Here is a 24,441-nt window from a genome sequence, read left to right on the forward strand (position 1 = left end):
AGAGAGAGAGGGAACACAAGCAGGGGGAGTGGGAGAGGAAGAAGCAGGCTCCCAGCGGAGGAGCCTGACGTGGGGCTCGATCCCGGAACGCCAGGATCACGCCCTGAGCCGAAGGCAGACGCTTAACAACTGTGCCACCCAGGCGTCCCGTCAGGACTATTTCAAAGGTAAGATTTTTGTCGGAAACATTTCAAACCTGGTCATGTTTGAGGAATTAATTGCAAATTGTCCCACACTCTGCCTGCATTCACAGAGCAGTCAAAGAGGAGTCGGGATCTGGATGCTTACAACGGTCCTATGAATGCAATAGCGCCATGTCATCAAACAGGTATCCCCCGGGGGGTGCAGCGGGATTGTGGTCTCTGGGGAGAGGACCTAGTCAGGCAACCGTACAGACCACCTACCTGTGCCCTGTGTGAAAAGTGTGTGTCTCCAGTAATCTGTTCTGTTTAACTTGTATGATGTCAATGAAGCAAATATTATTAAGAGCGTGGGCACCTGAATTTCTTCACTCTCATAGTCATGTCTTTTAACTTTTGATATTTTCCCAGTAACTTAGGGGGCAGACCAGATAGGAGAGGATCAGAGAGAAGTGTTTTTTTTTTTTTTTTTTTTTTTTAAGTAGGCTCCATGCCCGGTGCAGAGCCTGATGCAGGGGTTGAACTCACGACCTTGAGATCAAAGACCTGAGCCAAGATCAAGAGTCGGATGGAGCCCCCCAGGCCAGTATTTTCAAACACACAAAATAAGAATACCTAACAGACAAACTCAAGTAACATACACCCTGGGTTTTTACCCTCACATTTGCCTTGAAGCATGTGGATTTAGGCTACACAGGATTTATTTTATGACGTAAAATGCTTTACATCACATGGCTCTATGCTAGATCCCAAGCACATGGATCTTTTTTTGTTACTCTCTGCCTGTTTTTCCAACGGGGGCTAATTACAGTTTTCCATCACCAATAACTTCTGGGGAAGAAAAGGAGGATAAGACGGTATTACCTTGTACGTGATATCGATAGTAATTCGGATCTTCTGATTCCTTCTTGACTGATACAGCCGCCACTTTCACCACCGAGCCTTTGGATGCAATGAAAACAATAAAACCATGTGTTAGGCCACAGTGACCCACAGAGAGAACCGTGAGCTTCTGCTGAAAAATCAAGCTCTGTGTTGATTAACATGGCTTCCCAGGAGTCAGCAAAATGACGCAGAGCTCATACTCTCCGAGCAAACGGTTAACCCATATAGAAATATAAGTCATAGCAACAAAATAACATAAAATCAATATAAAAGGAAAGAAGGAGGGAGAGAAAGACGACACAAGGAACAGGAGGAGGGAGGGAGGGACAAGAGAGAAGAAGGTCGAGCTCCCAGCCTGAGGAAACGTTCCCTTTCAAGACCGGCATATACATGTGCAGTTATGTAAAACCTGGTAAATATTCTTCTGTAATGGGACCTAACTGGCACCTATATGTATATATTTTTTAGTTTTTATTTAAATTCCAGTTAGTTAACATACAGTATAATATTAGTTTCAGGTGTACAATATAGTGATTCAATGCTTCACCTGTAATCTTAACTCACCTACTGCAATGAAATGGGTTTCAAAACTGCAAACCCCCAGGGAACCGCGTTAGTGAGACCAAAAGCCTTTTGCCAGGGAAAGGTGTGGTAGTCTAGAAAACTAGCCACAGGCTTCTCCCCCGCCGACGGTGCATGCCTGGCCTGTCTGCAATGTCTCTCCCCCTCTTTTCTAGACATGGAGGCTACTTCTCCATCCGTTAAAGCTGGGCCTGGTCACTGGGACATGGGCCAACAGGATGCAAAAGCGAGCCCTGGAAAGTGTGGGTGCATCCTCGCTCCTGCTCAGGAACTGAGTGGCCATGTGAACGAGCCTGGGCTAGCCTCCCGGAGGTGTGAGACCGTGAGGAGAGAGGCCCAGCTCTCCCGGTGGAGGCCTCAGGCCCAGGAGCGAGGTCAGCCCAGAGTGGAGGGACTGCCCAGCCAACACGCGGAACTGGGAGAAAGACTAATTGTTGTTTTCGTTGTTTTTTTTTTAAATTGTTGCTGTGGTTTTATTTATTTGAGAGATAGAGAGAGAGCACACGAGATAGGGGAGGGGCAAAGTGAGAAGCAGGCTCCTCACTGAGCAGAGAGACCGACGTGGGGCTCGATCCTGCGACTCCGCGATCATGACCTGAGACGAAGGCAGACACTTAACCAACTGAGCCACCCAGGCATCACAAGACTAATCATTGTTTGAAGCTGCTTTGTTTTGGGGTGCTTTTTTAATGAAGGGAGGGAGGGAAAGAGAGAAGGAGAGAAATCTGAAACTCAAAATCATTTCCACACTTGTTCTGTGGGGCGAGTGTTGCACAAATATCACAAGAAATAAGGCTCTCGGCTCTCAGGAGCCCGCCGGCAGCGGGAAGCGATTCGAACGGCACCATGAAATCCATGGTAGAAAGTCCTATTAATCGGAAGCGTATTTTTGTTTTGACTGAACCATATCTCCAAAGAGAGGCCTCAATGAAAGAGGCCTGGGGGCGCCCAGCTGGCTCAGTCGGAGGAGCCTGCGACTCTCAATCTCGGGGTTGTGAGTTCGAGCCCCACGTTGGGTGCAGAGATTACTTAAAAGAAAAAAAGAGGCCTATTTTAAGGCGGTGGGAAATGCCCCTCTAGCCCAACAGCTGGTGCAGAAGAAGACCGCAGGCTGTGGATCCACGAACGGGCCGCGGGGGAGCTGACCGCCGTCCGCGCGTAGGGGGTTAAAATTCTTTGTGACCATCTGAGGCAAAGGCAGAACGTATCTGAGCTCTGACAGGCAGCCAAGGCGGAGATCCCGGGCAAGTGCTGAATGTGCTGGGCTTGCTTCTTTTCACTGACTTGTGTTGCTCTTACCCAGAATAACTAGAGTGGACGAGCCCGGTTATTTTTCAGACTTTGTCATTGAAGAAGGAGCTCTGTTAAGCACGTGTTTACACGTGGATGGGAGGGCCGGGGCACCCACAGTTGTGACACAGGAGGAGGCCTCTGTCCCGGGGGCCCCCCAGGGTGTGGGGAGGCGCAGAGCACGAGCCACACCGCGACGGCCTTAGCGATGCCGCCTTCCGTTTCACTCGAGCTAAAATCCCTGTTTTCCCTTTTTCTGTGTATCTTCTTCTTCTCCTTTTTTTTTTTTAAAAAGTAAACTCTATGCCTAATGTGGGGCTTGAGCTCACAACCCAGAGATCAAGAGCAGCACGCTGTACCGACGGAGCCAGCCCAGTGCCCCAGCTTGTGTTCCTTTTTATCAACTTGAATTTTGAGTTTTGGTTTTGTGTCCTTAGGTTATTTTAGGGTTTCTAACCTTTCCACGTTTAATGCTTTCAATATTTTCCCATCCTTTGCTTAAGCATTTGCATCTAAAGATTTTTTTTAACGTTTTAACATTTTCCCTGTAATTAATGCCATTTTTCTTTCTTTAAGGAGCTGGGGGAGGGGAACAAGGATAAGGCCCTTGTTGAGGTTATTTAATGCCCTACTCACCACCACTCCTTGTATTGGTCAGTTCTTTGGGATTTTCTATACAGACAGTCCCATCATCTGTGAACAAGGGCGGTTCTATTTCACCATTCCCAATCTGTGTGCCTCTTATTTCCTTTTCTTGTCTTATCGCATTAGCTAGGACTTTCAGTATGATGCTGGAAGGGAGTGGGAGAGGAGACATCCTTGCCTCATTCCTGATCTCAATGGGAAAGATTTTGGAATCTTTCTTTTTTTTTTTAAGATTTTATTTATTGGGGTGCCTGGGTGGCTCAATTGGTTAAGCATCTGCCTACGGCTCAGGTCATGATCCCAGGGTCCTGGGAGTGAGCCCCTGTCGGGTTCCCTGCTCAGCGGCGAGTCTGCTTCTCCCTCTGTCTCTGCTCCTCCCCCTGCTCGTGAGCTCTCTCTCTCAAATAAATAAATAAAATCTTTGAAAATAAAAAAAAAAGATTTCATTTATTTATCAAGAGAGTGTGTGTGTCTAAGAGAGGGGGGAGGGGGGAGAGGGAAAGAGAATCTTTTTTTTTTTTTTAAAGATTTTCTTTATTTATTTGACAGAGAGAGAGAGAGACAGCCAGCGAGAGAGGGAACACAAGCAGGGGGAGTGGGAGAGGAAGAAGCAGGCTCCCTGCTCGCCTGAACTGGGGCTCGATCCCAGGACCCTGGGATCAAGCCCTGAGCCGAAGGCAGACGCTTAACAACTGAGCCACCCAGGCACCCCAGGGAAAGAGAATCTTAAGCAGGCTCCACGCTTAGCATGGAGCCTGATGCAGGGCTCAATCTCATGACCCAGAGATCACGACGTGAGCAGAAATCAAGAGTTGGACGCTCAACCGACTAAGCCACCCAGGCGCCCCTGAAAGGTTCTAGTTTCTCACTAAGTGTGATGTTAGCTGTTGGCTCTTTGTAGATTTTTTTTTTTTTTTTAGCCGAATTGAGAAAGTGCCTCCCCACTTTACTGAAAGTCTCATTTTTTGGAAGTAGAACAAGAGAAAGGAGTCAAATGATAGCCTGCTAAATACTTGATTCTAAAAGGCATTGGTGTACATACCCGAATCTTCCATGGGCTCAGTTTTCACACTGATGGGGCCACAGCTGAAAGGAGAAGAGAACCCATGTCAGGACAAGTCGGGTGGGGTGAGAAGTGACCACAGGCATCGGGACACACTGTACTCAAATCCCCCGATAGCCACACCATCCTAGCTCCCCTTCCCACTAACTGGCTGAACACAAAACTAACTAGTTAATTTTATATTAATTTTTTTAGTAATTTGTTCTACAATTAAAGGTGTCAGTTGAACATAGTCTTAAAATCCCCAAATCCTTTCGAATAAAGAATATCTAATAGAACAAGGGAAACTTTCCACGGTCTAAAAACTAACACTTTGGGGTTACGTGTGGATTTTATTTTTTATTTCCCTTACCTTTGGCTTGGAGAGGTCACCAATCTCTTAGCATCTGTGGCCACCACAGGCCCACCTGTGCAGGAGTAAAAAGACACACACTAGCGCCTTTCTGCACCTTGAAAATGACAACATTCCAAGACACATAAGGTGAAAGCAAAGGTACAGAGAACAGAACTCCAGCTCCAGGCCTTAAGGAAGCCTCCTGGGCAGAGACCAACTCAGAGAGGCCCTCGTGTCCTGGGGCCATGTGTGTGGGCAGAGTGGGGGCCGAGGAGTAGACTGGGGCTGGAGCGACCTCACGCAAGTCACTAACCCTTCCTGGGCCTCGGTTTCCTCATCTGAAAACGGTGGTTGGGTGAGGGTCAATTAATACTTGCGAAGTGTTTAGAACCGTGCAGCGTAAGCGCTGAGAAAGTGTGAGCTGCTCATATGGTTCTATGATGAAAATACGAGCCATCTGGGACAAGGGCCACCTGGTCACCTGCCACCTCTGACCCTCAGGTCCCTGCTTGAACAGCGGCTAGGGAATTCTAGGAACTTACAGTTGTTCTGGAAATGGGCTTTGCTCTGTGAGTAGTTCAGTCTCGGGAAATGTCACGTTGCCCTGTGTACCCAGCGTGTGCCCTGCGAACTCTGCCCCGCCCCTCCCCTGCGCCTTTTGTTTCTGTACCCAGGAGTCTCAGCATAGCACCCTCTTAGACCTGGTCTCTCAAGAACAGCTATGGCCCACCATTCCCAACTTATTTCTGAGGAAGTAAGAAGTGGGCGGAGATGGATCTCTGAATGCTTTTGGCAGAAGTCTAATCTTTCGGTCCCTTCACCATCATAAGTTAAGGAGATGATGAGGGGTTGTGGGTTCTCAAACATGGCCTCCAACACCCGCCCACGTCGCTTTCTGCCTGAGCACGCGGGATGGGCTTCCTGGCAGAACCAACATGTTGAGAGCCTGCTGACCTTGACAGCCTCGTCCTCCACGAAGCCCTCCTGATCACACAATTCTAACCCCTTCCCAGGACTCTGGGGATTACCACCAGTCATGCTGGGAAGATCATGGGTCATCGCCAGTTCTCTGTTGGACAGTCTCGTTCTTTCTAGACCGTGAGTCTCAGAAGCACGGGAATGGTCGTACCTCCCACACCTACTCCTGAACCCAACAATGCCTGGCCCGTGGCTGCTGGTCAAAGACCATGGAATGACCCAGAATCTCCATGCTCCTGTGCTCGAGGACAGGGTGGGCCTTACTGCCCTCCGTGCTGGGACCGTGGAAGCTTGCTGGGTTGAGACCTGGGAGCAGAATCCCGTCTCAGCTCTTGGTTGGGGTGCGTCTTTCCCTGAGCTGCACACTCTGCCAACATCACGACACCCACCCTGGAGGGTCAGAGATTGCTTCCTCCAGGGGAGAAGGCAAGGACTCCACAAGCTTTAGAATGTACCAAACTTGGGGTGCCTGGGTGGCACAGCAGTTAAGCGTCTGCCTTCGGCTCAGGGCGTGATCCCGGCGTTATGGGATCGAGCCCCACATCGGGCTCCTCCACTGTGAGCCTGCTTCTTCCTCTCCCACTCCCCCAGCTTGTGTTCCCTCTCTTGCTGGCTGTCTCTATCTCTGTCGAATAAATTAAAAAAAAAAAATCTTAAAAAAAAAATAAAAAGAATGTATCAAACTTGCATTTTAGTTAAGAAAAGCAGAATTGGCTTAGCAGTCAAGAGCAGTCACCGAGTATGAGAAGCTGTCACTTACCGAGCTGACTCGCTGGACCTGGGAAAGGTCTGCAAGAGAACCGACACTATTACCCGACATGAAGACACAAGGAAGACAGATCAAACATCTGAGGAACCAACTTCTAAGTGTAACAGGACTTAAGGAACAAGCAAACTTGAAATTACGCTGCCTGTTTATCCTCAGAAGAACTAGCTGTTACAAGGGGGACAGAGCCTGCCACCTGTTTATGATGAATGAAATCCCCGCTCTGTTCTCCAAGATCCATTTCAGGGTGGCGAGACCGTAGTTCTCAGGGTGTTGAAAGGCCACGCCTTCTGGAAGCCCCTGCACGGCCACAGCCCCAGGGTTTTGCAGAATCTTCTCGTATGGGACAGGCACCATTGCCGTCGTCCCCAAGGCTTTACCTAGAGGAAGAGTCCAGATGCCTTTAGATGGAATGAACATAAACCCCACCGGTCGGTTTCATTTGGGGCAGTAAAGAAACACAGGTGGTGACACTCGGCTTTGAAGGTAAAGTAAAAGCCAAAATGCTCCAGTCCTTACAACCCAAGTTAATAAAGTTCCCAAAGGGCCCAAGGAAAAACTTATAAAAGGCTCTACTTTATATCTTCACATAAGAAAGGGGAAATAACAGGTCTTTCTTCTCCATTCTGTTGGAGGTGGAGCACCCAGGGCTGCGGGGAGCACCCCATGGTTATTCAGGCTGCTGTTGACAAGGGATGGGAGCCCCCACCCAAAGCTTAACCATCCCTGTGTCCCTACATCACTCGGCAGGAGTCAGGCCAACTTGCCTGCAGGAAAGTTACGGAGTCAACATGGCCTCACATCGCCATCTTGGGGCCGTGGTCAGCCTTCCCACGCTGGCTGACCAGCCCCCAGGGGAGGAAGCCCCATTTCTCTCAGAGACGTGTTGCCTGAGACCCCAAGATCTCCTATGCTGGGGGTCCCGCACAGTCAAATGCTCACAGGGACCTGGAGGTCCCATAAATATGTGAAGCTCTCTACAAATGACAAGACCCTGAGGTGCTAAGGAAGGTGTTTATGTCACAACTAAGTACAACACTTGTGTAGCTATTTGGTTACCTAACCCTTTTTTTTTTTTTTTAAGATTTTATTTTTAAGTAATCTCTGTCCCCAGTGTGGGGCTCGAACTCACAACCCTGAGACCAAGAGTCACACGCTCTTCTGACTGAGCCAGCTGGGCACTCCTTGGTTACCTGGCTTTCTTAAATACTATGTAGGTATTAAAAAAAAAATCCCCATCTTGGGGCGCCTGGCTGGCTCAGTCAGAAAAGCATGCAACTCTTGATCTTGGGGTCATGAGTATGAGCCCCCACAATGGGTGCGTAGAGATTATGTAAAATAAATAAATAGACTTAAAAAAAAATCCCCATCCTGATGCCTGTGAAAGACGTGGGTAGGCAGAGAGACCAATGACGGTGACGTTTGTGCCTGAAATAGCAATGAATATCTTTAATAATTTAAGACCTTTGAACAGCATGAGTCGGAATTGCACAGGGCCACCTGTATATGGATTTTTTTCCAATAAATACAGCATAGTACTATAAATGTGTTTTTTCTTCCTTATGATTTTTTTTTTTTTAAAGATTTTATTTATTTATTCGACAGAGATAGAGACAGCCAGCGAGAGAGGGAACACAAGCAGGGGGAGTGGGAGAGGAAGAAGCAGGCTCCCAGCAGAGGAGCCTGATGTGGGGCTCGATCCCATAACGCCGGGATCACGCCCTGAGCCGAAGGCAGACGCTTAACCGCTGTGCCACCCAGGCGCCCCCCTTATGATTTTTTTAAGGATTTTATTTATTTATTTATTTTAAGGAGGGGGCAGAGGGCGAGGGAGAATCTCAGAATCCCCGCTGAGCATGGAGCCCGACAGGGGGCTCGATCCCATGACCCTGAGATCATGACTTGAGCCAAAATCAAGAGTGGGGATGCCCAACCAACTGAGCCACCCATGAGCCCCTCCTTATGATTTTCTTAATAATACTTTCTTTCCTCTAGCTTATTTTATTGTAGAAATACACTGTATGGGGGCGCCTGGGTGGCACAGCGGTTAAGCGTCTGCCTTCGGCTCAGGGCGTGATCCCGGCGTTATGGGATCAAGCCCCACATCAGGCTCCTCTGCTAGGAGCCTGCTTCTTCCTCTCCCACTCCCCCTGCTTGTGTTCCCTCTCTCGCTGGCTGTCTCTATCTCTGTCGAATAAATAAAATCTTAAAAAAAAAAAAACTTAAAAAAAAAAAATACACTGTATGATACACGTAACATACAAAATATGTATTAATCGACGATTTCTGTTGCCAGTAATGCTTCCCACCAACAGTAGGCTATTAGTAGTTAAGTTTGGGAGGAGTCAAAGGTTAGACACGGATTTTCGTCTGTGCCGGGGGTCATTGCCCCTAACCCCCGTGTTGTTCAAGGGTCAACTGTAATTGCATTGGCCCTCCACTGGGGGCTCCCTAAAATGGGAGCAAAGAATGACGACTGACGTCTGATCAACTGGAGGTTTCCATGGACCAGAAGAAATCAAGCTGTCTTCTGTAAGAATTACTCTGGCCCTGGGGCGCCTGGGTGGCTTAGTCGGCTAGGCGTCTGCCTTCGGCTCAGGTCATGATCCCAGGGGTCCTGGGATGGAGTCCTGCGGCAGGCTCCCTGCTCAGTGGGAAGCCTGTTTCTCCCTCTCTGCCTGCCACTCACCCTGCTCATGCTCTCCCTCTCTCTCTTAATAAAATAAAACCTTAAAAAAAAAGAAAAAGAAAAAGAAAAAGACTTATTCTGGTCCTGAAGAACCGGCTATTTGCTTAAAGAGAACGTGCAGTTTTAAGTGTCAGAGCCACCTAAGTGGTCACACCAATAAGGTGATCTCTAACACTGTCTTACTCCGTAGTGAACTATTCGGAGAATGAACGCTTGACCTGAACTTTACCGTAACAAAAGCAGAAATAGTCCTCCACCGCTTTTCTGAGTATTTCCGTTTCTCCTGAATCGATCTGCATCCCGTTCGCTGGGCGTGGGGGCTTGGCCTCCTGCGCCCCTTCGGCAATGCCTGTGAATGATAGGCACAGAGTCATTATCCAAGCCCTTGTCTTGTGCACTCTCTTAACGTCTATGCTTCTGGTATTGTAAGGGAAAAAATGAAAGGGAAGAATGAAAAAAACATAAAGCACAATTTTTTTTTTGAGTAAATTCTACCCCCAACGTGGGGCTCGAACCCACAACCCTGAGATGGTCACCTGTTCTTCTGACTGAGCCAACCAGGTGCCCCTAAAACACGATCTTTTAATTAAGAAAACCCACAGAGACGGGGTGCCTGGCTGGCTCCATCAGTAGAGCGTGCAACTCTCGATCTCAGGATTGGAAGTTCAAGCCCCATGCTGGGTGTAGAGATCACTTAGAAAATAAAATAAAAAAAAAATTGGGGGCACCTGGGTGGCTCAGTCAGTTAAGCATCCAACTCTTGATTCCAGCTCAGGTCATGATCGCGGGGTTGTGAGATTGAGCCCCACCTTGGGCTCCATGCTCAACTCCACTGAGCTTGGAGCCTGTTTAAGATTCTCTCTCCCTCTTCTTCTGCCCCTCCCCACCCCCGCTCATGCATGCGCTTTCTCTCTAAAATAAATAAAACAAACAAAAAATGCACAAAGAACAGGGTATTGATGACGGATAGGATAATGTAACAGTGATCACCTCTGAAATGAATGTATTGATAAAGAACTATAAATAACTCGGGGCGCCTGGGTGGCACAGCGGTTAAGGCGTCTGCCTTCGGCTCAGGGCGTGATCCCAGCGTTATGGGATCGAGCCCCACATCAGGCTCCTCCGCTAGGAGCCTGCTTCTTCCTCTCCCACTCCCCCTGCTTGTGTTCCCTCTCTCGCTGGCTGTCTCTATCTCTGTCAGATAAATAAATAAAATCTTTAAAAAAAAAAAAAGAACTATAAATAACTCAACACACAGGGAATAGTGGTAGCTTGAAGGAAATGATAACAGAAATGGTATTTGCTATATAATTCTGAAAGTAACAGTCATGGTATGGGAAGACCTTCACCATGGAAGAAAAGTAGAGACCTCAAAACAGACATTAAAATTATAAAGCAAATATTATAAACCATTTTTTGCCACCAAATTCGACAACTTACATGAAATGAACTAGTTAAAAATGAAGTTTAAAGTAAAATGTACTGAAATGGGTACTGGAAGAAATAGAAAGTTTGAATAGCCCTATATCTGAAACATCAGCATGCAACTGTGAAACTTGAAAAAAATCCGTAATTAAATATCAACAATTAGAAATCCAACTGGTGGGGTGCCTGGGTGGCTCAGTCGGTTAAGCGTCTGCCTCTCAGTTTCAGTTCAGGTCATGAACTCAGGGTCATGAGACCCAGCCCTGTATCAGGGTCCACACTCAGCAGGGAGTCTGCTTCTCTCCCTCTCCCTCTGCACACCCCCCTCCCCCTGGCTTGTGCTCTCTCACTCTCTCAAATAAACAAATAAATCTTAAAAAAAAAGGGGGGGAATTCAACTGGCAGCTGACATTAATGGAATGAGAATACCCTTCCTGTTCAACAATTGTACATTCACCGTATTATTCAAAGATTGCTTCATATTTGCATCTATCTTCCTAAGAGTGGAGACCCTGATTTTGGTCTTGGAAACCAATCTGAACCAATCAATCCCTCTCTTCTTCCCATATACATATGATCCTGACGTGTGTGTGTGTGTATGTGTATATATATATATATATATATATATATATATATATATATATCTCCACATTCCCTCTGACAACCCTTGGAAACATCTACATCTCTATCCATTCTCTCTCTCCACACTCACATTCACATTATATCGTCTGATAAAACTTTGTGGGTCTTTTTTCCCCTTTCTTGGTTCCAGAAAATACAAGATGCTAACTCAGTATTTGGTAGATGACCTACCACGGTAGAGATCATCCCTATTCAAGGTGTAGGTTTTAACACCCTACGCTAGTTTCCGTAACATATGGCCACATATGCTCACTAGTGATCCTCGCCACTCATAACACATTGAAGGTCCCATAATGAAAAAAGGGAAAATGATTATTAACTCAGAGGAATACCTACCAAGCCCTGAGTTTTTTCCTTTTCCTTTGGGAACGAGTACAGTAAGAATTTTTTAAAAGATTTTATTTATTTTAGAATGGGGGGGCACATGTGAGGGGGGGCAGAGGGAGAAAGAATCTCAAGCCGACTCCGTGCTGAGCGTAGAGCCCTACACGGGCTCAATCTCACGACCCTGAGATCATTGCAGCTGAAACCAAGAGTCGGATGCTTAACCAACTGAGCCACCCAGATGCCCCAGAATTTTTTTTAAAATGTGAGTTTATAAAAGGAGCCAAAGATAATTTACTCTATGTTCCTCAAATTGCTTTTACAAAACCAGGGCGCTGCTGAGGACACAACACAATATACACTGACCCTGTTTCTTGGACTTATCAGTGTTAGGCAGCTACTCACTGGGATGTCAAGTCAAAAGAGATGTATTAGAACCACTTTTAGGATAATGCTTAGGACACCTTAAAAGAAAGCCTTATGTAAGACTTCCCTGCAAATACTTTAAGAGTTATGAATATAAAGGATAAAGCTGTTAACACCTACAGTATTTTGCAAAATCCTTCTGTAAATCCTTTCTGGTGTTGACAAAAGCTCGTCCTCTCTCGGTTCCAACGACAAACACGTCTGTTTCATACACCGCAATGCAGGCCACTTCTGCCTTGGACTTGGCCAGTTCTTTACACTGAAAGAGAAACAAAGAATACAGTGTTATATACCAGGGTGGATCCAGATCTCGTGGGGACCCCGAGAGATCTGTTTTAAGAAAAGAACACGGGGGTGCCTGGCTGGCTCAGATGGTAGAGCATGTGACTTTTGATATGGTGATTGTGAGTTCGGGCCCCATGGTGGGCATAGAGATTACGTTTAATTTAAGAAAAATACAAAATTAGGTATAAAAATGAGTACCCATTTAGAATGAGAAAAATCCACAAGACAAAACAAATCCACCAAGCAAATACCATAAACATCATAAAACCAAGAAACCATACTTTCATTAACTTATTAAATTAGTATTTTCATTACCTTATGATGTGATTTATAATAAGAAGTATATATATTTGGCCTTCATCCACTGTTCCTGGCCCAGAGCTCCTAAAACCCTTGGAATTTCCTAAGCCAGCAAAAAAAGGGTCTTTTGTCAAGGTTAACGTCAAGGTTAATGAGGGCACCTGATGGGGCTGGTTGCCAGGGGAACCAACCACGTGATTGGAGGAGCGGCACTTTAGGCCCCGCCCCTGGCCTCTGGGGAGGAGAGGAGGGTTAGAGGTTCAGTTCAATCCCTCCTGGCCAGTGATTTAATCAATCGCGCCTATGTAAGGAAGCCTCCACAAAACCCCGAAAGGACAGGGTCGGGAGCTTCCGGGCTGGTGAGCACGTGGGGATTTAGGGAGAGTGGCGAACCGCGAGAGGTCATGGAAAGCTCCACACTCTTTCCCCATACCTTGCCCCACGCATCTCTTCCCTCTGGCCGTCACTGAGTTACATCCTTTTGTAACAGACCTGATAACTGAAAGCAGTGTGATGCCACAGGTGGCCCCGGGACAAAGAAAGGACATCAGTCAAAATGCGGACGAAATCTGGGGCGCCCGACTGCCTCAGTCAGTGGAGCGTGCAACTCTTGATCTCGGGGTTGTGAGTTTGACCCCCATGCTGGGTGTAGAGATGACTTTAAAATATTAAAATCTTTTTAGGGGCGCCTGGGTGGCACAGCGGTTAAGCGTCTGCCTTTGGCTCAGGGCGTGATCCCAGTATTATGGGATCGAGCCCCACATCAGGCTCCTCTGCTATGAGCCTGCTTCTTCCTCTCCCACTCCCCCTGCTTGTGTTCCCTCTCTCGCTGGCTGTCTCTATCTCTGTCGAATAAATAAATAAAATCTTAAAAAAATAAAAAAATATTAAAATCTTTTTAAAAAATTGCGGATAAAAACAGAAGAGGAAAGTCTGGAGCTGGCTAGTAGGGATGTACCAATACTGACCTATGGATCGGGACAAATGCGCTGTGGTTTATGTACGTGATGGGTGAGGGGCACATGGGAGCTCTCTGCACTCTCTCTGCAACTTTTCTGTAAATCCTTGAAGTATTCCTAAATAAAAACATATTGTATAAAAAAACAGGGGCGCCTAGGTGGCTCAGTCAGTAAAGCATGAGACTCTGTTCTCTGGGTTGTAAGTTTGAGCCCCACATTGGGGGTAGAGATTACTTAAAAATAAAATCTTTAAAAAAATCCCAAAAAACAACCTTTTTTTTTTTTTAAGGATTTACTTATTAATTTGAGAGAGAGAGAGAGGAGAGAGTGGGGAGGGGCAGAGGGAGAGGGAGAGAAAGAATCCCAAGCAGACTCCCTGCTGAGCGCAGAACTCGACATGGGGCTCCATCTCACAACCCCCGAGATCATGACCTGAGTTGCTTAACTGACTGTGCCATCCAGGCACCTCCCCCCCCAAAAAACAACTTCTTAGTTTCCAGAGGGTTGAGGGAAGGGCGGGTGGGGAGTAATTTTGTTCAATGAGTGCAGAGTTTCAGTTGAGGGAGATGAAAATCTCTGGAGAGGGATAGTGGTGACAGCTACATGAGAAGGTGAATGTACTTAATGCCCTTGGACTGGCTAAAGTGGTTAAAATGGTAAATTTTGTGACCTGAATCTATATATCCTACCACAATAAAAAAAAAAAAAAAAACTCTCTTGATTTCCCCCCAAGAGAACCTCACAACTCACACCCAATCTGTCTCTAAGTCCTGTCAACTCTACAGATCCTTCTAGAAGCATCACTTCTTCCCACCTCCACCATTCCCAGCCTTGTCCACGCCACTTAAATCTCCCGTCTGAATCACAGCCTTAGCCCGCTAACTGGTGTCCCAGCATCCCACTCTTGCTCCATGTTCACTGACTGTCCACACAAGCACCACGCCTCCGCACAACTCCTTCACTCAGAACCTTCCCAACGCTTCCCAACACACTGTGGAGAAAGGCCCAGAGCTCTACATGATCTGGCCACCTGCAGCCTCTTGAACCTTACCTCTGACCACCTCTCCTTTTCTCCCCCTGCTTCAGTGTCACTGGACTTCTTATGCTCCTTGAAAATACCACACTTGTGGGGGTGCCTGGGTGACTCAGTAGGTTAAGCATCCGACTCTTGGTTTGTGATCTCAGGGTCATGAGATCGAGCCCCACCTCAGGCTCCATGCTCAGCACGGAGTCTGCTTGAGATTCTCTCTCTGCCTCTTCCTCTGCTCCTCCCCTCCACTCACCTTCTCTCTCTCTCAAATAAAGAAAAAAAAAAAAAAAAAAGTCCAGGCCAGTCATTTTCTAGGACGTCCCTTAATTTGGCTTTGTCTGGTGTTTTCCCATTAGAGTCAGGTCATGCGTTTTTGGCAGGAATGGCACAGAAGTGGCGTGCCATCCTGGCGAGTCATGTCGGGAGGCACGCGACGCCGGTCTGTCCCATTACTGCTGATGTCCACTCTGATCGCTTGATGAAGGGGATGTCTCTCAGGCTTGTCCACTTTTATAAAGGTGCTGATTTTCCCTTTCTAATCAGTAAGTATCTTGTGATCAGATCCCTTGAGCTTACGTACATTTCTCACCCAGTTTTCACCCGCAAGGTCCATTTTACACATTGGAGCTAACGAGAGGCGTATAAGTGGACTATCAGCTTACCTCTGAATTGAGAGCAAAAACATTCTCAAACAAGGGAACAGAGGCACCCTTGTTAAATTTTCAGATCTGGAAAGCTCACGTTGACATAATTACATCCATAGTGTAAGAAAGCGCTTTTCCAGATGCCCTGTCGAGCCGGTGATCTCTATGAAGAAGGCTACAGTTACACAGACAGGGACAGTGAAGTGTGGCCCAGCTCTGCTATTTTGACAGTGGTCCAACTAGGGGACATTTTATAGAACCACAGATCGCCTCACCATGGACTCCAGAGCAGACACGAGGAACGTCACCACCATCCTGCTCTCCGAGGACTCCTCATTTTCCACGGGCAGGGCAGACGCTGCCACTTGGGCCATGATCCCTGTCCAAGAGAAGTAACAAGAAAGTGAGTGGTGGAAATCCACAGTGTCCTGTAAGCACGCGTGTAGAGCCGCAAGGGTCCTCACTGAGGACCTAGTTCCAACCTCCCTTTACCGGTGAAGAAACTAACTAAAGACATAAACTAGTTTGGGGTGCCTGGGTGGCTCAGTCGGTGAAGCGTCTGCCTTCAGCTCAGGTCATGGTCCCGGGGTCCTGGGATCGAGCCCTGCACTGGGCTCCCTGCTCAGCTTGGAGCCTGCTTCTCCCTCTCCCACTCCCTTGCTTGTGTTCCCTCTCTCTCTGTCAAATAAGTAAATAAAACCTTCAAATAAATAATTTTTAAAAAGATATAAAGTGTTTTGCCCAAGATCTCTGGCTAGTAATGCTAATTTTCATCAAGGGTGTTTTCCACTAAACCTGGACATGGTGTTCTCGCAAAATAAATTCAGGTACTTTGCTGGAAAAGCACGTTAACCACTTCCTGATGATGTCCTGTCAGACTCCAGCACAGGAGTGCCCGACACCACATTTCAACTCCCATCCACAAAAGAGAGAAGTGGGTTTGTACACTCAAGGTGGGAAGAGATGATCCCAGCTTCCCTTTCCCGCTAGGATTTCTCCAGCATAAAATCTCACTTGAAATCCCTCCGAGCTCTAAATCAATGTAGCACCCCAAAATGTCTTTGGGGGCGCCTGGGTGGCACAGCGGTTAAGCGTCTGCCTTCGGCTCAGGGCGTGATCCCGGAGTTATGGGATCGAGCCCCATATCAGGCTCCTCCGCTATGAGCCTGCTTCTTCCTCTCCCACTCCCCCTGCGTGTGTTCCCTCTCTCGCTGGCTGTCTCTATCTCTGTCGAATAAATAAAATAAAATCTTAAAAAAAAAAAATGTCTTTGAAAAAATTTCTCCAACACCATAAAAAGGGTTTTTTGAAATAGAGCATTTGAAAGAAATACTGCCAGCTATGTTATGGCCCCTAAGTGGCTGGCTTAACTATATTTGTAAGCAAAAAATAAATTAACAGGGGCGCCTGGGTGGCATAGCGGTTAAGCGCCTGCCTTCGGCTCAGGGCGTGATCCTGGCGTTATGGGATCGAGCCCCACATCAGGCTCTTCCGCTATGAGCCTGCTTCTTCCTCTCCCACTCCCCCTGCTTGTGTTCCCTCTCTCGCTGGCTGTCTCTATCTCTGTCGAATAAATAAATAAAATCTTTAAAAAAAAAAATTAACAGATAACATGAATAGGTACACGGAAGGAAGCCAAAGATAGATCTAAGGGAGTGAATTACGGTGGTTGTATAAGGTTATTCAGAAATATTCACAAACATCTCTCTCTCTCTTTTTAAGATTTTATTTATTTATTTATTTATTTGAGAGACAGAGCACAAGCAGGGGGAGTGGCAGGCAGGGGGAGAGGGAGATCAAATTGCTTCGGTTAAAAATTTTTATAAATCTGGGGCAGCTGGGTGGCTCAGTTGGTTAAGTGACCGACTCTTGATCTCAGCTCAGATCTTGACCTCAGGGTCATGAGTTCAGGCCCTACTTTGGGCTCCATGCTGGGCGTGGAAAATTTTTTTTATAAATCAGTCTCTCTATTATGAAATAGAACATGAGGGGAGAATGGGACTTCATACCAGGCATGACCTGGCCATGAACAAGTAAGGAAACACACACACTTCAATTTGAACCTTTTCTTTTTATTTCATTATTATTATTTTTTTTAAGTAGGCTCCATGCGCAGTGTGGAGCCCAACACGGGGCCTGAACCCATGACCCCGAGATCAAGACCTGAGCTGAGATCAAGGGTTGGGTGCTCAACTGACTGAGCCACCCAGGAATCCCCAATTTGAAGCTTTCAAATAATTATCTTAAAATAAAAACTTTGACTCTTGTTATGACACCCATATTTGAGAACAAGGAGAAGTCTGTCATTATAAATGACTTACATATGGGTAGGTTGTAAAATGGAAAAAAAAAATTACTAGGCCATGGCCTTGTATGTCCTTAAAATAGCCTCCAAGTTCAGAGGTCTCGTGATGAAGCAGACTGAAAAGCGAAGGGGGGCACGCATCCCTGCACTCAAACACTGTTCACGTCTGCAGATGTTATTCAGCAAGAAGTAAAATGGTCAAGATGATTATTCACTGTCTCCTTCGAGGTTAAGTGTTTATTAAAAAATTCTTTAGCTGGGCGCCTGGGTGGCCTAATCAGTTGAGTGTCCAACTCTCGATTTTGGCTCAGGTCATGAACTCAGGGTCGTGGGATTGAGCTGTGGGTTGGGCTCTGCGCTGGGTGTGGAGCCTGCTTAAGATTCTCTCTCTCCCGGGGCGCCTGGGTAGCGCAGTCGTTAAAAGCGTCTGCCTTTGGCTCAGGGCGTGATCCCGGCGTTCCGGGATCGAGTCCCGCATCGGGCTCCTCTGCTGGGAGCCTGCTTCTTCCTCTCCCACTCCCCCTGCTTGTGTTCCCTCTCTCGCTGGCTGTCTCTGTCAAATAAATAAATAAAACCTTAAAAAAAAAAAAAAAGTTAAAAAAAAAAAAAGATTCTCTCTCTCCCTCTCCCTCTGCCTCTCACCGCACTGCCCCACCCCTGCTCATGCCCTCTCTCAAAAAAAAATTCTTTATAACTGCTATAAACTAGATTCTCACTGGGATTACATTTCTTTTCTTTGAAATACTGTTTGTGTCATTTAAAAATTTTTTAAAAGATTTATTTATTTATTTTAGAGAAAGCACACGAGCAGGGGGAGGGGCAGAGGGAGAGGGGTAGAGAATCCTCAAAGCAGACTTGCCTTGGAGCCCACCGTGGGGCTTGATCCCAGGACCCTGAGATCATGACTGCGGTCGAGATCAAGAGCCAGCCACTCAACTGACTGAGCCACCTAGGCACCCCCCAAATTTTTTAAATTGAGGCATAATTTATGGAAAGTTCACTTTTTAAAAAAGATTGTTATTTATTTGACAGAGAGAGAGAAAGAGAGAACACAAGCAGGGGGAGCAGCTGGCAGAGGGAGAGAGAGAAGCAGGCTCCCTGCTGAGCAGGGAGCCTGATGTGGGGCTCCATCCCAGGGCTCTGGGATCATGACCTGAGCCGATGGCAGATGCTTAACCGACTGAGCCACCCAGGCGTCCCTGGGTTAACTTTATTTTGATTGTAATACTGTTGTTATGTAGAATATTTTTGTTGATAGGAATATACACTGTTTAGTATTCAGGAATAATGGGGCCACAAGTTGGTAACTTCTCTCAAATGGTTCAGAAAAAATAAAAGTTCTTTGTACCGTACTCACAACTTTTTGGTAAGTTCAAGATTGTTTCAAATTTTTAACAATAATTTTAGAAATTGACCATACCCTGTGTCAATTATTTGTACATTTCAATTTTCAAAAATTGTATGGTCCATCCTTTGGATTACGGAATTCTTTTTTGGGGAAATCAGTCTCTAGAATGCACCACTAAGAATTCAGATTAAATTCTTTCACGAAAAGGGCACAACTTGAAATGATTTTTATTTTATGCAAAATAAGTCTATTGGCGAAACTGGAGCTTTCACTCCAGAGCCCTGTCTACATTTTTAGAAATCAACGGCATTACTTGGTTGCAACAGTAAAATTATTTTCCCGTTGGAAGTTATAGAAACCTCACAAAGACTTTTTTTTTTTTTTTAAGATTTTATTTATTTATTTGACAGAGAGAGACAGCCAGCGAGAGAGGGAACACAAGCAGGGGGAGTGGGAGAGGAAGAAGCAGGCTCCCAGCAGAGAAGCCTGATGCGGGGCTTGATCCCAAAACGCCGGGATCACGCCCTGAGCCAAAGGCAGACGCTTAACAACTGTGCCACCCAGGCGTCCCAAAACCTCACAAAGATTTAAAAATGAGCCTTTAAATATATTGAACACGTGTTCAATTTTTCTCTAAGATAAAGCAAATATTTGTTTTTAAAAAGGACTAATGTGGGTAAATTTGCACCGTTCTAAAAATAAATTAGCAATCAAAACCCTTTAATATGTTACTGCTATTTAAAACTGTGACTAAGAGGGGCTCCCCCTGGCTCTGCCGGAAGACCATGCGACTCTTGATCTCAGGGTCATGAGTTCAAGCCCCATGTTGAGCGTGGAGCCCACTTAAGAAAAAAAGGAAACTGTGACTAAGAAACTGATATTCTTGACCAGTATCTTTCAGGGTAAACTACTTCAAATACTGTTTTAAAAAACAAAACAAACCAAAAAACCCTTCTCACACAACAGAGTCCCATCTTGCAATGGAAGTCGGTACGCCCAAAGCCAAATTCACGCATGGTCAAATCATCTTATGAAGACATAAATATCTGTCCCAGAGAGACCATTTTCTTCTATGATTTCTTTAATTATTTAGGGAAATGATTTTCCTCTTTATCGCTAGATGCAACTTTGCCAACACGGCACATTTTTTCACATAAGTGGCTTTAAAATGTGTCAACCCCCCCGGAGTCGATCTGAGCTGTTTATGAGAAGGCCATCCTTCTTTGGTGGAGGGCCTGGTTCCCTTTTGGGAATTTTTCCATCAATACTCAGTCAGTTAAGCCTCTGGCTCTTGATTTTGGCTCAGGTCACAATCTCAGGGTCATGGGATGGAGCCCCGCGTCGGGCTCCATGCTCAGTGCAGAGTCCGCTTGTCCCTCTCCCTCTGCTCCTCCCCCCAATCGTGCTCTTTCTCTCTCTCTCAGATAGATAGATACATACATAAATAAATAAAATCTTCAAAAAGAAGAGTTTTGCCACCAGTAGCTATATCTTTGGAGTTCATGTTTTCCAGCCAGAACTGTAATGCTTTTCTGTCTCTCTAAAATCTTATCACCTACTAGGCTGGTCAGCAAGCAGCTACTGGAACACGAAATGCCACTGCTTGATGACTTGCATGTTGATGGACTGAATACTGGATTCCCTGTGACCACATCTCTACTTGTGACCCCTCACCAAGTCCTGCTGGTCAGTTTTCCCTACAGTGTAGACACGGATGGCTGTTTCTTCCACTGATCACCCCGTGGAGGAGTTTAGGGGCCATGATGTATGAAAAGCACACATTTTTGCTTGAAGATTTTATTTTTAAGTAACCTCTACACCCGATGCTCTGCCGACTGAGCCAGCCAGGTGCCCTGAAAAACACACATTTTTATTTATTTAATATTATTTTTCAAATTTTTAAAAAGATTTTATTTATTTATTTGACAGAGAGAGACAGCGAGTGAGGGAACACAGGCGAGGGAGTGGGAGAGGGAGAAGCAGGCTTCTGGCACAGCAGAGAGCCCAATGTGGGGATCGATCCCAGGACCCTGAGACCACGACGTTAAGTCAAGGTCAGACACCCAACCGACTGAGCCACCCAAGCACTCCCTACGATATTTAAATCATGCTTTTTCTCATTTCATGTTTACAGTTCAAGTGTGGTTAAATTCGCAAAAGTTAAATGCATGTATGGTACCACACCTCTGTCCCTATTATTCTGGGTGTCTTCCTTGCAAAGGGGCCATGCTAATCTTCTCTGTATTGTTCCAACTTCAGCATATGTGCTTTGAAGCGAGCACCATTATATCTATTATTTTTGCACAATTCTTTGCAGAGAGATGTTATAACAATGCCTTCCTCTGACATACAAAAGTACGTTGCTTGATCGACATCTGTTAGCACCAGTGGTACAGGTATCGTTTCTGCTAATTACAGCACAGCAATCCCTAAGGGGACTGTGATGTCAAAACTCTGGTTTACTGCAGAGAATAAATAATAGGCAAAATGAAGCTAGGTGGAACTAAAAAAGATATTAGCAGTTGGTCTCAACTGTGCTACCAGCAATGACAAAAAAGCAAGTGTTGCATAATTATTGCTTTCTTGCATCCTTTACTTAACCAATGGAGGCAAGAGCGTTGTCTTTTCTATTCTGTGACTTCGAACACCCTGTGCATTAATGGAACATCAAAAATAATGAAACATGGGAGCGCCTGCCTGGCCCAGTCGGCAGAGCAAGTGACTCCTGATCTTGGGGTTGTGAGTTCGAGCCCCATGTTGGGTGTAGAGATTACTTAAAATTAAAAAAAAAAAATCTTAATAATCAATAAATAAGTCAGTCCTAGGGATATAACACATAGCATGGCGGTTATAGTTAACAATACTGTACTATATGTTTAAAAGTTGTTAAGAGACTGAATCTTCAAAGTTCTCATCACAAGAACACGAACGTTTGTAACCATGTGAGGTGATGTTGACTAAACTAGTTGTGATTATCTCGCGATACATACATACATTAAATCACTATCTTGTATACCTAAAATATCTCAATGTTATATGTCAATTACATCTCAATAAAGCCAGAAAAAAATGTAAAAAAATTTTTTAAGATTTTTTATTTTAGAGAGAGAGCGCACGAGGGTGGGCAAGCTAAAGGGAGACGCAGAGGGAGAGGGAGAGAGAATCCTCAAGCAGACTCCCCGCCGAGCACGGAGCCCTATGTGGGACTTGATCCCAGAACCCTGAGATCATGACCCGAGCCAAAATCAAGAGTCTGCTGCTTAACTGACTGAGCCACCAGGCACCCCAAAACCGGGAAAAAATTAAAAGAAGAGCAACAACAAATTTCAAGACAACAAGGTATTCTATTCTGGAACTACCAAGAAGTATGGAAGAGAACTAGAAATAATGTGTATTTTCAAGATCATAAAATTTTTAAAAATTAAATTTAAATAATTAACAAATATTCTAGAACTTTAGTCAAAATAAATTCATAAAAATTTATTTTTTCAAGACTTTATTTATTAGAGAGACAGAGTGTGCATGAGAGAAAGAGAGAACAGAAGCAGGGGGAGGGGGAGTAAGGGACTCCCCACCAAGCAGGGAGCCCAATGCAGGGCTTGATCCCAGGCCTCTGGGACCATGACCTGAGCTGAAGGCAGATGCTTTTTTTTTTTTTTTTAAAGATTTTATTTATTTATTTATTTATTTATTTATTTGACAGAGAGTGCGAGAGAGCACAAGCAGGGGGAACAGCAGACGGAGAGGGAGAAGCAGGCTCCCCACCGAGCAGGGAGCCTGACACGGGGCTCGATCCCAAGACCCCAGGATCATGACCTGAGCCCAAGGCAGACGCCTAACCATCTGAGCCACCCAGGCGCCCATGAAGGCAGATGCTTAACCAACTGAGCCACCCAGGTGCCCCAAACTCATAAAAATGTAAAACTATGTTTCAGGCACCTGCTATGTGGAAACATACACTATTCCCAGGAAGGGCACCAAGTAAACAAAGGTGAGTAAAACGCCCCCGCCAGAGCTCTCAAGTGAGACCTGCCATAGACACAGAATAACAGGTAATAAAGGCTAAATGAGAGCCAGAACACCCTTGAAATGGCCCAGGGCATTTGGAAACAGACTCAGTAACTGAGAGGAATAAGACAACGTGAGCATTATTTCCAAGTTGGGCAGCCTGAGAATGAGGGAGGAAAAGTCCAGGCTGAATGTCGAGGCAGACCCAGAGCTCAGGGCAGCCGACTCCAGGGGCTAACCAGGGGGCAGGCAGAACTGAGACCCAGCCCTAATCACCACGGCAGCCTGGTGCCAATTCTGGGGGTACTGATGGCCCCGTGAGCCAGTCACACCAACCATTTCAGCAGGATGCTAAAACATAGGGAAAAATTTCCCCTTGAAAAGCAAAGTTGGGCCCCGTGATTCCACTCCTTATATACCCAAGAGAGTTGAATGCAGGTCCACACAAAAACGTGTATGTGGGGGCGCCTCCGTGGCTCAGTAGGTTAAGCTTGGGACTTTACATTTCAGCTCAGGTTATGATCTCGGGGTTATGTGATTCAGCCCCGTGTGGGCCGGTACTGGGCTTGAAGCCTGCTTGGGATCCCCCCCACCCATAAAAAACAAAAACAAAAACAAACAAAAAAATGTACATGAATGTTCATACTAGCATTACTCATTATAGCCAAAAAGTGGAAACACCCCAAATATTCATCAATTGGTGGTGGAAAAAGTGGTATATCCATACAACGGATTACTATTCAGCTATAAAAGGGAAGGAAAGAAGCCGGACACAAAGACCCCTTAGAATGACCCCATCTACGGGAAACATCCATAACAGGCAGAACCGTCTAGGCAGAAAGGATTATCAGCGGTTGCAGGGGGCTGGGGTGGGAAATGTTCTGCGAGTCGACAGTGGGACCGCACAGCTCTGCCAGTAAACCAAAAACCCATGGCTCACACACTATTAGGGTGCATTCTACAGACTATCTCAGTAAAGCTGTTACTAACACAGCAAAGCTTGGGTCTGACGGGTTGAGAATGCCCGCTTTAACTCTAAGCCATAACCATTAGGAACCGTAGCCCCCCGACCAGAGGCTCTTCTTCCGGCCTCCGGATTGGTCTTCTGCTAACAAACGGGTGGCCGGAGCCCGCCCGGCTGCCCTGACCCACTCCAAACACCCACTCCGGGCGCCCACCTGCCACGCGCGACGTGGGGGGCGGAGCCCGACGCCTCCTCCGTGTAGCCGGAGTAGTTACCAGGCAACAGCCGCGGCCCCGCCCCCCCACCTACCCAATCAAGCACGTCCGCACGCAGCGGGAGAGCCCCACGTACGCCAGGCGGAGCGTGACCTCACGCGCACGGGGCCCAGAGAGCCCAGAGCCTGCAGACG

At 46.3% G+C, this 24,441-nt stretch overlaps 1 protein-coding gene and 1 non-coding gene across 2 annotated transcripts in view; both read right to left on the minus strand.

Annotated features, from left to right (window-relative positions):
• LOC123784721 (general transcription factor II-I repeat domain-containing protein 2) overlaps positions 1-24,441 on the minus strand; it is a 45,812-nt gene that overhangs the window by 19,221 nt on the left and 2,150 nt on the right. Inside the window, exons 2-9 of the mRNA XM_045786146.2 lie at positions 15,683-15,786; positions 12,310-12,448; positions 9,602-9,721; positions 6,880-7,063; positions 6,678-6,706; positions 4,958-5,012; positions 4,585-4,628; positions 1,005-1,082 (exon numbers count right to left, since the gene is read on the minus strand). Of these exons, the coding sequence (XP_045642102.1) occupies positions 1,005-1,082; positions 4,585-4,628; positions 4,958-5,012; positions 6,678-6,706; positions 6,880-7,063; positions 9,602-9,721; positions 12,310-12,448; positions 15,683-15,781 (748 nt within the window). The 5' untranslated portion in view covers positions 15,782-15,786. The remainder of the gene's footprint in view (positions 1-1,004; positions 1,083-4,584; positions 4,629-4,957; positions 5,013-6,677; positions 6,707-6,879; positions 7,064-9,601; positions 9,722-12,309; positions 12,449-15,682; positions 15,787-24,441) is intronic.
• Positions 21,241-21,342, minus strand: LOC123784796 (U6 spliceosomal RNA). The gene has a single exon (XR_006777556.2). It is a non-coding gene; the product is annotated as a U6 spliceosomal RNA (small nuclear RNA).

This window comes from Ursus americanus, chromosome 2 (genome assembly GCF_024610735.1).
Source record: "Ursus americanus isolate L20-20 chromosome 2, mUrsAme1.1.p, whole genome shotgun sequence".
NCBI lineage: Eukaryota > Metazoa > Chordata > Mammalia > Carnivora > Ursidae > Ursus > Ursus americanus.